The sequence below is a fragment of the Moschus berezovskii genome, chromosome 4 (genome assembly GCF_049115385.1).
Source record: "Moschus berezovskii isolate FMDL1 chromosome 4, NW_MosBer_1.0, whole genome shotgun sequence".
NCBI classification, from domain to species: Eukaryota; Metazoa; Chordata; class Mammalia; order Artiodactyla; family Moschidae; genus Moschus; species Moschus berezovskii.
In genome coordinates, this window is record NC_142463.1 from 38374500 (window position 1) to 38389698 (window position 15199).

The 15199-nt window shown below is 35.5% G+C and overlaps 1 protein-coding gene across 9 annotated transcripts in view; it reads right to left on the reverse strand.

Annotated features, from left to right (window-relative positions):
* The window catches only part of DOCK7 (dedicator of cytokinesis 7), a 195388-nt gene that overhangs the window by 73616 nt on the left and 106573 nt on the right, over positions 1 to 15199 (reverse strand). For 5 of the 9 annotated variants that reach the window (XM_055403339.2, XM_055403341.2, XM_055403340.2 and 2 more), the window contains 5 exons: positions 13243 to 13407; positions 11068 to 11237; positions 3143 to 3235; positions 1867 to 1956; positions 822 to 917 (listed from right to left, as the gene is read on the reverse strand). In XM_055403339.2, the coding sequence (XP_055259314.1) occupies positions 822 to 917; positions 1867 to 1956; positions 3143 to 3235; positions 11068 to 11237; positions 13243 to 13407 (614 nt within the window). The remainder of the gene's footprint in view (positions 1 to 821; positions 918 to 1866; positions 1957 to 3142; positions 3236 to 11067; positions 11238 to 13242; positions 13408 to 15199) is intronic. The other 4 variants (XM_055403343.2, XM_055403345.2, XM_055403344.2 and 1 more) reach the window with 1 other exon arrangement.

Genomic DNA, 15199 nt, shown 5'->3' on the forward strand with positions numbered 1-15199 from the left:
ACCTGAGTCTGAATTAGAGGTCTGCTGTCCATATGTATACTTAAACAAGATCTTAATCTCTCTGTGCCTTGATAATCCCTAGAACATATGTCTGACCACGTGGTGTGTGTACGTACATTGCTTTTATGTATATATATGTTTATGTTGTGTGTATAAATATTTACAAAAATATTAATTCATTTGTTTTTAATATTATTTACTGAATTAAGAAAAAATTGTTGTTGTTTTTTACTGGCTGTAACCACCATTTCCCTTTTAAGAGCCTTCACCATTTTAAGAGCTTTCTAGCCATAAAAGCAGTGAAGTGAAGTGAAAGTCGCTCAGTCGTGTCCGACTCTTTGCGACCCCATGGACTATACAGTCCATGGAATTCTCCAGGCCAGAATACTGGAGTGGGTAGCCTTTCCCTTCTCCAGGGGATCTTCCCAACCCAGGGATAGAACCCAGGTCTCCTGCGTTGCAGGCAGAGTCTTTACCAGTTAAGCCACAAAAAAGCAGTAGGTATCTATAAAAGTTTTTTTATCTTGTATTGCCATTATACACTAGTATGTTTGGACTAAGAGAGAACATATCACAGGTTAAAAAGATAGCTAGCTTCTCCAACTATTCCTAAAAACAGACTTAAAATTAGCTTTATAACTCCATCTAAATAGTGCTGATTATCCACAGTGTTATTTAGAGATATAGCAAACATAATTTTTCTTTGGAGGCACATGTAAAACATGGACAGCAGAGAAAGATTTCTTGGGCAATAATAATGAGCCAACATAAAACTATTCAATAAGGAAAACAGTATTACAGAATGTGTTTAGTTTGCTCACCATTAACTCAAAAAAGAACCAGGCTTGTTGCAAAGCTGATTCCCGAACGCTGCCACTGCAAACAACCCACTGCAAAGCCAGCTCCTCATGAAAAAGCTATCCAGAAGTAAACCCAAAGTTATTATCAATGCCAGGTCTGCTGATAACACAAATCAAATAATAATGCAAATACAAATGAAGATATAATGAGAATAAGCAAAATACAGCATGTGAACCATTCAACGATGCAGTGAGGACACCCATTAACGAAACGGCTATTTGTACATGTAAGACAGTGGCATGTTGAACAGCTGAAAAAATTACATGTTATCTTGTAGTAAAATGTAATTTTAAAAGGACAGGTGGGAAAGAGCCTCCTAAATTGTACCTGCAAACAGAAACTAGACCAAAAGCTCACAGCTACAATAAAATCTGGCTTTTGTCTTACATATATACTTCAACATATGCAAAAACATTCATGAACTTTGCTGGTACAATTTGGGAAATACCTTTAAAAATTTAAACTTTGATATCAGCCATCAATTTTCAAGGTCTCAGGTATTTAAAGTCATTTTATTAAAATAGCAGAAATTTCCTGCCTTATAATGAATATGCATACAAAGCATTTGCAAAATAGTGTGTATTATGAAAAAGGACTAACAAAACTGTGCATAAGGGAAGCAAATCAACATATCTTACTAAGAGTGATAATTTTTCTAACTCATCTTCCTTTCCCTGGAGATTTAAAACACAAAACAGAAGCAAGTTACAGAAACGGAATTAAGAGTTGATACAATTTTTTGGTACTAAAATTTGATGATCAAATTTAGGTCACTAAACTAAAAATATTCATCCACAAAGATATAAACATTATAATAATGTAAAAGGGCCTGCAATGGAGAAGCATGCCCAAAAAGGCATCAGACAAGCAATGCTTGCTCAAATGTATCTTTAAAAACAATCCAATTATTTTAACATCTTGTTCTGGTTATGTAAATAAACCTTACATTTACTTAATTGTTGGAATTATTTTCCCCCTATATGAATTGTCTTCATATGAATCTACCTTTTTAGTTGGTAAGCGTCCCGTTAATGTTTGTAAGAAACTTGACGTCTCTGTGTGCGAAGACATACGATTACAACTTCGATCCATAGCCTATGGAGTGAAGATGAATGAATGACGAGATAACATTAAAGTCTGCTATGAATGACTTTGCACCTCAAGGATTACATACAATTTTTTAAATAGAGCTTTACTGTGGTTTCAACAACCATCTATTTTATTGCTCATCCCATTTTCACCATTTAAGTTGCTTTAATGACAATGTATTAGAAGTATCAAAATGGCTTCTATATATTTTATCCTTAAAAGGTACATATTTTAATGATTATATAAATTGAGAGTGCTGCAAAGAATGAAACTTTTATCATTGTGACATATACACATGCATGGATCTAGTAGGAAAATGCAAAAAGTAAAAACATACTTCTCACTGGTCTCAGACCAAAAAGAGAAATCAGGAATTTTATATTTAATTTAAAAAATTAAAAGTTTAGAATGGTTTCTTTTATGTTTCACAATCATCAAAAATTAAGATCTGCCATATACTATATTAAATATAAATCATTTATAATAATAAATTTGCAATTAAATTTTTCCCTCAAGAATGAGAGAGAGCATCTTCCTCTAGTCAGCACACAAGTGAGAAGTATATTTTGAGGAATCATGCAGTGTTAGCTCTCAAGCAACTAGACTTAAGTAAGCAAAACCGAGTACAAAGAGGTTACAACAAATTTCATACTTTGCAACACAGTACAGATTAAAACAGACTTTTGTTTCTGGTACTTAATCTTATAGCATGGGGATCATATACTGTTCATATTTAATTTCAGCTCATTAACAATACTTCTAGTCAGTGGTTATGAAGAAAATGACAAGATAATAAATGCTAAAGGAGAATGATACAATAGCTACACTTTAAACCAAAAGCAAATGAAAAACCGTCACGCTTTTTCCACACAGAATTTTTTTGAAATCTGAAGATGCGGTACCCCGAGGGTAGAAACTGTTATCAAAGCCATCAATTACATAAACAGCAGGCACTGAAACATCAGTGGGGTGTACAGAGAGGGAAGGAGGAGAAAGGAAATAGGAAAGGAGAGCATTACTGGTGCAACTGGTGGTACTCATGCAGAGCAGTTGGAAAATGTGCTAAGTAAACAAAAAACACACTTTTTAATGATTAAAAAGCAAGCCACCGAAATCACAGTATATACTAAGAAGTAACATTCTAAGGGAAACATCAGCAGCCAAAAAAAGAAACCTCTAACATAAACACCACCTGTGTTGATTCTGCACTTGGACTGGGGTTGGATCCCCATGGGGCAGCTTTTGGACCACCAGTGTTAACCCAGGAATTGGAGCGATCTAAACCCTAAGCATATAATAGAAAGCAGTTGGAAAGGAAAGAAATATTACACGTGGCATGCTATATTCTTAAAGAAATCCAGACTTTCCAATGCAAACATGTTTTTAATTAGTACTGTTAAAGCAACCAAAATTTTTAGGCATCTATAGAATATTAGTTCATCAAAATCATCTTATAACATAGTAATTTTTAAAAAATCACAAAGAAAATTAAGCATACTATTTAATGGTAATTTCTCTTTATATAAAGGGATCAACTTCAACTATCAACAAAGTTCCCTCAGCAACCATCCCCCCCAAATTCTCTTTAAAGATGGTACAATCTAGCAACAAACAATATCCTGTAAATCTAACTGAGGTTTAAAAGCAAAAAAGAAATGGAAGAAGAAAACCACTCCGTTCTTGTCTAAAAGACTTTAAATTTTACTCCACCTGTCATCAACTGAAAACGTCTGTGTAGCAATACTCCATAACTGTATCTGAACTTGCCTTCTCTTTCACTCTCTTTTAGGGACCAATAAAAATTAGGCAAAAATTAAAAAAGAAAAAAAGATGCCCAATATATGCTCCTTCCTAAAAATGATGGTAGATTTGGAGTTGTCTTCAGTCTTATTGTGTTTGTTGAAAATAAACATAATCAGCTAGTATTTTATACAAAAACTGTAAGGAAAAAACATTTTGCTGGGGCTGTCTGTAAGATTTGTATCTTCATCATCACTATCATCAATTTGAAGTTAATTTTAATATGTATGACTACAAGTCAATTATGTCTATCTTCTCTGAAAGAGGTTATTATGATCCTAGGTAAAGGGAACTGGATGGCATCATCGGCTCAATGGACATGAGTTTGAGCCAACTCTGGGAAATGGTGAAGGACAGGGAAGACTGTAATGCTGCAGTCCATGTGGTCACAAAGAGTTGGACATGACTAAGCGACCGAACAACAAAAAGGGAACTGGGGCTTTACTTCAGTTTCTTAAACCTGATCAATCAATTTGAATTATAAAATTCAGATTCTGGGTCCACCCCCCAGAAATCCTGATTCAGTAATCTGGGCTGGGCCCTGGAAATCTGCTAACAGAACTGAACAAGTTATAAGAGACTTTTAGAGGACTGCTGAAGACAACACAAGACAAGCCAAGTAAAAATATCAGGGCTGAGTATGAGCCCAGACAGAAAGCACCAAAGTGGGCAGGTGAAAGAAGACAGAGTCAACAACGGTAAGCAAGGCTATGCAGACATTAGTACCACTTGGGAAGGTTAAGGACAGCCACCACAACAAATGTGCGGGGCCCGACCTCTAAGCAGTCAAGCAAGAATCTCTGAAAGTGAGGCCTACGCATTAATATTACAGGAAGGAGGAGAGTGAAGGAAGAGGGAGGGGAGGAAAGAAGGGGAGGGGGAGGAGGGAAGGCAAACTGCTAGCTCTCAAAGGCTGATGTTTATAGGGAGAATATTTCCCCTTCTTTTTTCCCTATTTTTTTAATCCAAAAATACAGAGAAGTTGACATGATGATACAGTAACTACCTATTTCCCCTCATTTTTGACATTGAATGTGTAAGATGAGAGTTAAAGTTGAAATGCAGGTTCTACTGCTTACTAATTGCAAAATCTAAGGTAAATTACCTAATCTCTTTTCCAGTTTCTTAGCTACAAAATAGGAATAATGATGTGTCTCCTTCAGATTGTAAACATCAAATTAAATAATGAAAGTAAATCACTGAATGTAATGCCTCAAATATAGAAAATTCTTAAAAAATAGTTTTAATAAAAACTTGCCCTAATGTTTTTAATGCTTCCCACAAAGTCGGACACGACTGAAGTGACTTAGCAGTGGCAGCAGCAAAGTAAATTGGGCAATATCCAAATACTATAGAATTATTTAATCAGTAGGTTTGTTTAAAATACCCCATTTATAAGGTATTAATACAGACTTCTCAGAACCTCATTATATTATTTCAAATAAAAGCAAATTAGCACACTGCTTTTCAGATAAGTTAAAACAAAAACTTTCAGTCTCTCAAATTATGTCACTACCTATGCTACAAAAATAAAAAATATTATTTTTAATATTATTTATAACAAAATTGTTTTTAATATTATTTTAATAACAGAAAAACAACTGCGCTCTCCCTACCACAAATTTCTACAAAAAGAAAAACAGTAACTTTGTTGTACACAAGTTTACTTTTTAACCTCTTGCTTAACAATTTCCTTTAAGACATGTGCTAATAACTAATGTGAGAATAAACAATAACCCTGTTTGTACCATTAATTATATATTATATTCAAAATATTGAGACTGAAGTTATAATCACAAGTCAAAGCTAACTATTTAAAGAAAACTGGTAGCCAATTTATTTGTAAAGCAAATTATTTCCATAATTTAAATGTCATAAAGCTAAGAATTATATAGAACAGCCCTCAGTTAAGCAAATTCATCACTGATATTTAGTAACTATATTTATGGATCTCCAGGAGCAGAAGAGATTAACCAAATGTGTGTGCATGTGCATGAAAATGTTTTTGCTCTGTTTTTGCCAAATCTCTGTAATCTTATTGTTTTGTCTCTTAGATGCAGACACGTCAATTTTACTTGCCATCAATACTCATGTTTTAATACAAAGATTTGGCTTTATACCCACAAACCCTCAGCACAGTGAGTTTAGTTAAGCTATGCACACAGTAAGCTCTCAATGTTTGAAAAATAAATGAAAAAGTAGGAGACAATACATTAGAAAGAAACTATCAATGTAAAATTGCTCTGGAATTTGACTGACTAAAAGCAATGAAGTTCAAACCTGATGTAACCATATATTATTATTTCCATAACTGATTGTTAAAAGAACATTGCTAGGAGAAAGAAAGATCAGTTGTGGCAAAATAATTATGAAAAGTCTCACAAGTATGGTTTTATAGCCACCAGAGTAACAAAAGCCTGTTTACAGTACTTTTTAATTTTAGTAGTTTCACATTTTGTATTAGGAAATGAAGTCTAACTGAAACGTTCATAAAACTTAAAATCTTTAAGTATTTAATTAATCTTGCTAGCAAGGAGGCAAACAAAAGCATAATTCATTTTTTTTAAGTTGGTTACTCTTGGTAGAGATACTCAATGCTTACTAACATTCTTTCATTGGATAAATATCTTTTGAGCACCTTCCATATGCTGGACATTATAGCTACTTTAGATACATCAGTGAAGAAATATCTCTGCCTTCATGGAGCTTGTACTCTAATCAAGGGAGACAAACACTGAAAATAAACATAATAGGTAACTAATTTATATTTGCTACATTAAAGGTAGTCAATGTTATCAGTCAAAGAAACAGAGTAAGGGGATGAGAAATCCCTGGCACAAGGCTGAGGAGAAAGACACATTTAGACACTTAAATAAGCTGGTCAGTGAAGACCCCGTGGAGAAGGCAGTCCTTTGTGTAAAGACTTAGGGAGGTAGAGGAGTCAGTCATAGGATCTCGCTCAGAGAAATGACATAATCCAACTCAAATTTTGTTTGTTTGTGATTTAAGCTTTTAAAGCAGCATTCTGGCTGCTACTGCGTCAAGTGAGTATAGGCTGAAAGCACAGAAACCATCTTTAAGGCTATTACATTAACTCAGGAAGAGATGATGGTAACTCAGACCAAATGGTAGTATTAGAGGTGGTAGGAAGTGGCTCTACTTCTAACACATGCAAATCTGAACAAAAGGGTTTTAAAAATGCAGCTGAGTTTAGAATTCCAGAGAGAGACTTGAAATGTAATTTTTGTTAACTATCACAATATGATGATACTTAAAACAACTGGACTTCGTAAGATCACCAAGTGGGGGAGTGAAGAGAGAAAGGAAAACGAGGACTAGAAATAAGGACAGAAACCCGGGCACTTTCAAATTAAGAGATCAGAAAAAAAAAAATCTACGAAGGAGATTAAGCAGGTGTAATAAGTAAAGCTGTGATTCATGGGGTCGCGAAGAGTCGGACATGACTGAGCGACTGAACTGAACTGAACTGAGTAAGTAAAGAGGAAAATAAGAGAGTGTTCAGTTCAGTTCAGTTCAGTTCAGTCGCTCAGTCGTGTCCGACTCTCCGCGACCCCATGAACCACAGCACGCCAGGCCTCCCTGTGCCCTACAAACCAATTCAATAGAATAAATCAATGAGGAAGGAGAATAGACTACCACTCCAGTACTCATGGGCTTCCCTGGTGGCTCAGACAGTAAAGAAACCACCTGCAATGCAGAAGACCTGGGTTGGGAAGATCCCCTGGAGGAGGGAATGGCAACCCACTCCAGTATTCCTGCCTGGAGAATCCCCATGGACAGAACAGCCTGATGGGCTACAGTCCATGGGGTCACAAAAAGTTGGACACAACTGAGGGACTCAGCACACAGCACAGCCGATGTAGGAGATGCAGGTTTGATCCACTGCAGGAGAAAATGGCAATCCATGCCAGTATTCTGCCTCGAAAATCCCATGGACAGAAGAGCCTAGAAGGCTACAGCCATGGGATCGCAGAGTCAGACACATGTGAGCAACTGAGCACTCATACACATAAGGTAAAGTAAGTCAAGTGTTGAGGCTTAACCATCAGATTTAAGAATATGGAGTGCCTGGAGAGCCCTGAGAGCATTCAAAGGGCAGTATGCGTGGAGGATCAAAAAAATATGTTTGAAGTAGGGTAATGGGAGTTAAGGGCTTCCTTGGAGACTCAGGGGTAAGGAACCCACCTGCCAATGCACTTGACACGGGTTCTATCTCTGGGTGGGGAAGATCCCCTGAGGGAAGGAAATGGCAACCCACTCCAGTATTCTTGCCTGGGAAGTCTCATGGAGAGAGAAGCCTGGTGGGCTTCTGTACGTGGGGTCGCAGAAGAGTTGGACATGACTCAACAACTGAACAACAACAAACAAAGGGGAGTTAAAGAACAAGAGTAAAAGAACTGAAGACAGCAAGTATAGAAAATTCTTTTAAGGAATTCTACTATAAAAGGAGAGAAATGGTGAAGAAGCTACTAGAAATAAAATATTTTAATGGGAGAAATAGTAGCATGCCTGTATGTGGATGGGATGATTCAGCAGATGGGGAGAAACTGAAGATGTACGAGAGAAACACTGTTGGACTGAGGACCCTGAGTAGGTGAAAGGGGTTGGAAGATTGTATACAAACAGAGGGAATGGATGTAAAGAAATGGGCAGGTCATCTATGACAGACATAGCAGTAGTAGGTAGTAGCAGATGGTAGTGGTTAAGGAGATGTGATGGTCAAAGGTTAAAAAAGTTTTCCTCTAATGACCTCAATTTTGTTAATGAAGTAAGAGATAAAGTGAAAAGGACTGGTGGGGAGCTGTTAGAGGATCTGAGGTAAAAACGAAAGCATGTAACCTTTTTCTGGGACAATGGGAAAGTAAATGGAATAAAGAAATATACTACAATTGCTTGACAGCATTAAAGGTTCTCTTAACCTCAAGAGAGCCTTTAATTTCAAACGAGACCAGTCATCATGGCATGTCTCAAATCATGCTTAGCAGCATAGGCAGTCAACGAAATTCAATTACAGTTTGAGGTTTGGATAAGCAAGTAAAATGAAGTGAGAGGAAGATAAGGTAACTGAGGTATGTTTATAAAGGTAATAATTATAATGATGGCTCATGGAATTTAAGGTGGCTAAATTGGATAAAAGAACATTAACCGGGTGGGGTACAGTAAAAATATCTGACCATCAAGTGACTGGAGGTTGCAGAGTAATTGTTGGAGTTGGGGTACTAGACAGAAAAATATGAGCTAATGATTAGACGACAAGATGCATGAAATTGAGATTATGAGGATTAAAGTTATTCGTCACGACAAGACCAAGGGTACAACCATGGCTAAGGCAGCACAAAAGACAAAAGTCAATAAAGAAGAATTTCTTGAATTTCCAAGTCAACAGAATCAGAATGAATGAAGAGTAAGTATAAGTAAACTTCAGATTCCTTATAATTTTCCAATGAGATAAAAGTTATACACCATTATTATTAGGGATTATGACTAAAGGGTAGGCCAAAATAAAGGTAGCTATCAAAAATTTTGCAATAAAAAAAAAAGAACACAGAAAAAACATTTAAATAAAATTTGATTAGGACAACACTATACTGTCATAAGACAAAGTCTCATCTTATAATGGCTTTCTCAGAAGTTTCCATATATCATAATATCAGAAGCAAGTTTACATCATTATTATGTCCCAATTTATGAACCACTTGAAAAAAGGCAAATAATCATTCCAATATATGTACATCTTTGTTCTAAATTGTGATGTTATAATCTATCAAACACATCATATTAAAGGAAAACACTAGAATTATGCTAAATCTTATAGAAATTAAAAGGTGTTTCAAAAGTAGAACCTTGAGGAAAATGGCGTCTATAGTGCTTTAACAGGAAAACCTCTTATAATTCACTAATGAAATTCATTCTACTGAAGAACTGTACTTACAGTAAATTATGCTAAGTGTTACTTCTATTATAGTGAGAAAAGATCAAGAATGAAGACAAGGATAAGAAACCTTTTCCTAGACATGGAAAGATATGTGGGGGGAGAAAAGCTTTACTGTTACTCTGCAGGATTCATGTAAATACATCTGCACAACACAAAAAGTGAAAGTTTGTTTAATTAGAGTAACATCTATTTGGATCTTTAAATTATTGAAATTCACATTTATTTTTCAAATGAAAAAGCTACAAAATATCCTTCTCAATTTCTCACAGACCAGAAATTACTTTAAAAATATTTTTTTGGTCTGTGAGAAAGTACTTTAAAGTTATTTAAAAGGCACTTTAAAATGAGCAATAATAAAATTTATTAGAAATTTCTGTAACTGTATGAATAGATTTGAGTAATTCTGATGTGTTTGGTCAATATCCAAGTATTCCACGTAAGAAACAAGTTCAGATCATTTCTTTTTTAAAGTCTATTATAGCTCAGACTAAGAGTTAAACACAGACTGCAGAACATTTACCAATTCTTTTTCATATCCTAATCAAGAGATTAAATGCCAAAAATTAACAATGGTGTCTTCCTCCTTTCCAATAGCAAAAAATCTACTTAAGATGGTTTGGTCAAAACACAACATAATATGACTACTTGGCCTCAATCTTACTTCTCTTTTTTCCACTTTAACTTTCAAACTGAGTTATTTTTGTACTTTAATTACAAAAGTACAAAAGTAGGCAATGACTACTTGTTCCTTAAGTATATGTGAGTGGGAGGTAATAAGGATGGATGCTTAAATAAAATATGGCTGGATCTTATACTGGCCACCTCTCCCTTGTTGTCTGGAATAATCATTAACCATGACTAACTAAATCACATTTTTCCAATCCTGGAGCATCGTACATAGAGTTCTCCATGTGAAATATAGCTCTATTACCAATTAATTGTTAATCATTATTTTTTGTATTTTTTAGAGAAGGGAGATTCATATTTCAAGTCAATAATATGGTCCCACTGGACAGTAGTCACAGGTCTCTTAACCCTGTAGAACACCAATACAACCATTTTTCACATGATGATCAGACAATGAGTTGTATGTGACTAGTCATTCCAGACAAATTTTGAATTTGGCGGATTTTCTTAAGCATACTGCACAAACTAGTTTGTAATAGCAAGCACATTAACAGAAACATCACTTATGTGTTCACTGATAGAAGAGAAACATAAAATTTATTACTAATTCAAATATAGTTTAAAATTCTTATTACTAACTCAGATACATTTTAAGAATAAAGTAAAACAACTGGCTATTTCTCATTTGTTCATGAACTGAAAACCAAATTTATAGATGTGTATCTTCAGTTTACCTTACTGCTGATGATTGACCGTACTTCATCATCTGGGGACGTGGGAGTTCCAGATATATCTGGATTACTATTACTAAGGCTCCGAGAACGATTTAAATTAAGGCTTGCAGGTCTCACAGCAGATCTAGCCATTGTGGCATAATGCACTGATCCTCCCAAACCCCCAGGACCTAGAGTTGTATATAAAATAGCACATAATTAAACAGTTAATCAGGAAAGGACCTGAAAAAAATCTCTTCCACTTTACAAAATTCCGTAAAGATCATAAATTGCTTTTATTTCTAAATGAAAATAATAGAAACAAGAAAACCACTCCAGACCTCATGAGAGCTATACAAAGATAATTTTTTTACAGCAGCTGACAAAACCCTGTGAATTATAAATACAACCATTATCTCTTCAATGTTTCCACATTCTATATTACATATATAATAAAAAACAACAGTAATAAGAAACATATGCAAGCGTCATTTCACTTCTATGTGAGGGCACCTAGGACCCAAAGTGCTCCAGCTAACATCATTTCCTTTTCTCCCACCCTCTCCCGCCCCTGACACACAGTCACTAAGAGGGAGACCCAACTGACCATCAGGATCTCTGAAAGGAAGCTATGGCTATATCTCTATCTTCATCAGTGATAATTTTAACTATAACAAAGTAGCATCCTTATAACATACATACATACATAAATATATATAAAGATAATTCTCCCAAGAGCCCAGGTTATACAAAAAAAAAGCAAAGAACCCCTTTTCTGTCTGAAATCAAGCCTGATACCATCATTCAATCAGGATCTACAAATATAAAGTACCCAACAACTGTAACTCCATTTCTTATTTAATGAAATCTTTCTTAGTGTCATATCTGCAAATGACATACACTTGTCAACTAATTAATTTACAGTCTTCAGGTCAGCATGTGAAAAAGACATTCTGCAAAATCTGTGAAATTCTAATAGTGTACGAAATGAAACAGTAAATGGAGCAGCATTACATATAGTTCACAATTACTTATCTACTCAAGAGACAATCAGAGAAGGCAATGGCAAGCCACTCCAGTACTCTTGCCTAGAAAATCGCATGAACAGAGGAGCCTGGTGGGCTGCAGTCCATGGGGTCGCTACTAGTCGGAGACGACTGAGCGACTTCACTTTCACTTTTCACTTTCACACATTGGAGAAGGAAATGGCAACCCACTCCAGTGTTCTTGCCTGGAGAATCCCAGGGACGGCGGAGCCTGGTGGGCTGCCGTCTATGGGGTCGCACAGAGTCGGACACAACTGAAGCGACTTAGCAGCAGCAGCAGCAAGAGACAAATTTAGAAACTAAGATAGGAAACAATGAATAAGATTACGAGAGTCAATCAGTTCTCTTTTAGCAATTAATAAAATGCACTATAACTTAGATTATTATTATACCTAGTTTTCCGAGTGAATGTCAGAATTTCTTGTCATCATTATTTATGCTAACACTGACAATAGCTGAAAAGGGGCACTTACCATTTTCACTAGTGATGAATGATGACTCTTACAGACAAATATGTAATCAGGTTGAAAAGTATGCACAGCATAATCATTAACCAACTAACTAAAAAACTAAAGGGTGATTCAAACACTCAGATACTCCCTCCTACCAGCACTACCACCAATGTCATATAAAACACAGGTAAGTGACTATTTTGGGTTCTAGTATTCAGAAAGGCTATATTATTTTATTGACCATGAAGAGATCAGAACTTTTCTAGAGGATCATCCTTTATATCACTGCAGGCTTCACAAGGTTATCAGGAAACTCCTGAGCCACCATATTTCTTCTTTAGTGTCCAATAACACTCTGAATGACAAATATAACATTCTATTTATCTTAACAGGAAATGAGAAATGCTTCCAGAAACAGAAGTTATTTTCAAGGTTCATTTCCAAAAATTAATTCAACTAAGATCTCTCTAATTCAAATTAAAGGAGGCTGTACAAATAATGATGCTTTAAAATGTAACCTATTTATCCCTTTAACTCTGGTAGTTAACACAGTCCATGGCACTCGGCAGGCATTCAACAAATGTTTGTTGTTGAATAAACTTATCACACTATGCACTTAAAGATTATTTCAATCCTCCTTATAAACAATAAACACATAATCTATGTGAGACAGTTTCATAGTAAAAAGAATAAAATACCTGGTGATGGTGAATTAGGGTAAGTATTTGGCAACCGAAAAACATAATAGATATATGATGCAAGAAGGCTGTTTCTGCCATGCTGGTCATGATTTCCTTCCAAGTTTTTGTGAAGCCGATTTATAATTGATGCCATAGCTTCAAATGACGCTTGACCTAGATTAACTTTTAAGAAGGAAGAAAATATTTTTTGCACTAACATTTTTAGACTGTAAGTTATAAAAACATCAAAGTTTTACCTCCACTGTATACATTAAGTATAACAACTACACACAGTGTTTAAGATGATATTTGACATTAATTTTATGGTATCTATTTATGATATTGTATTAACTGGGTCAAAAATATTTCTCTCAACAAAATGAGAAAAATCTAACTTTACAGGAAAATTACCTGGTTTTGCTTACTCCAAAAACAAAAATCATTGAACAGGTACCCACCATTTTGTAAAATAATACAAAGTATATGATAAGAAAAAAATCTATCTTGTTAGAACCTTTGAGAAGTAACTTCTCATTTTAAAGATGACGCTAAGAAAATAAATATCATACATTAAGCACATTACTTTTGCTTAAAAAATAAAAATTAACAATAAAAGTGGATTATGAAAATATTAACATGAACAGAGCTGATAAGCTGCTTAACTGAAAACAGTATCTGTAAAAGGATTAGAAGGACAAAAAGATAGAAAACCAGGATGAGGTAAGACCACTGCACATTAAATGCCAAGCTAAGTAATACCTACTCAGCCATGCAAGTCAGTATATAACAAGAAATTTGCAAAAACTGGAAAAGTCTGATAGCACAGTGAATAAATGTAACAATCATTCTGAGCAACAGAGCCTCACATTTTATGATTTATTTCATCAAGACAGGAATTTATGAACAGATAATGAGGCCAATTAAGTTTTCCTAAAAGTGGAATAATCAGAGTGGTCATTTAGGAAGATTAATCTATATATACTGTACTAGAAGAGAGACTAGAGAAACAGAGACTAGAGAGACAGAGAAACCTAAGCAGGATTTACAAATCCTACCTGTGTTCCTGGTTGACTCCTTTTCCTTTTCCTTATTGTAGCTATTTTGGAGGAGGGTATGGCAACCCATTCCAGTATTCTTGCCTAGAGAATCCTCATGGACAGAGGAGACTGGCGAGCTACAGTCCATGGGGTCACAAAGAGTCAGACACGACTAAGCGACTAAGCACAGCTACAGTGTAGCTATTTGTAGCTATTACAAACCATCCTTCTCAAAACGAGGTCCACTTTACTCCCTTCTCAGCAAATCTTGTTTTTATGTGATACTAGAAATTTATAAAGCATGAAAGTCCTGAAGTTTTTACTATAAATGTATTAGAATCTGAAACAATTTTTAGTTCCTTTCCAAAGAAAGCAGTGCTTGTCTCCTAAGTAAGAATGATCTATTCACCTTCACTTTTTACTTACAAGCATGCTTCACTACTTGAACCCTTGTGCACCTCTATACAGATTCTCAAAGCATATGACTCGACCAAAATTATTCTTGCTAATTTCACCAGGGAACATTTCTTCAGAATAGTAAGAAAGAGTGGGACTTGGAGTCAGTTGCTTGGGTGTGAATCCTTGGGCAAATTTTTAAGCATATGCTCACCATTTTATTCATGAAATCATGAAATTTATACCTATATCTAGAGTTGTGAAGATTTCATATACTAATATAAATAAAGCATGCTGTGCATAGTCACTCAGTCGTATCCGACTCTTTGTGACCCCATGAACTGTAGCCCACCAGGCTCCTCTGTCCATGGGGATTCTCCAGCTCCGAATACTGGAGTGGGTAGACTTTCCCTTCTCCAGGGGAATTTTCCCAACCCAGGGATCAAACCCAGGTCTCCCACACTGCAGGCGGTTCTTTTACCAGCTGAGCCACAAGGGAAGACCTTGTACACTATACACATACTGTTTCACCTCCCGGGGCT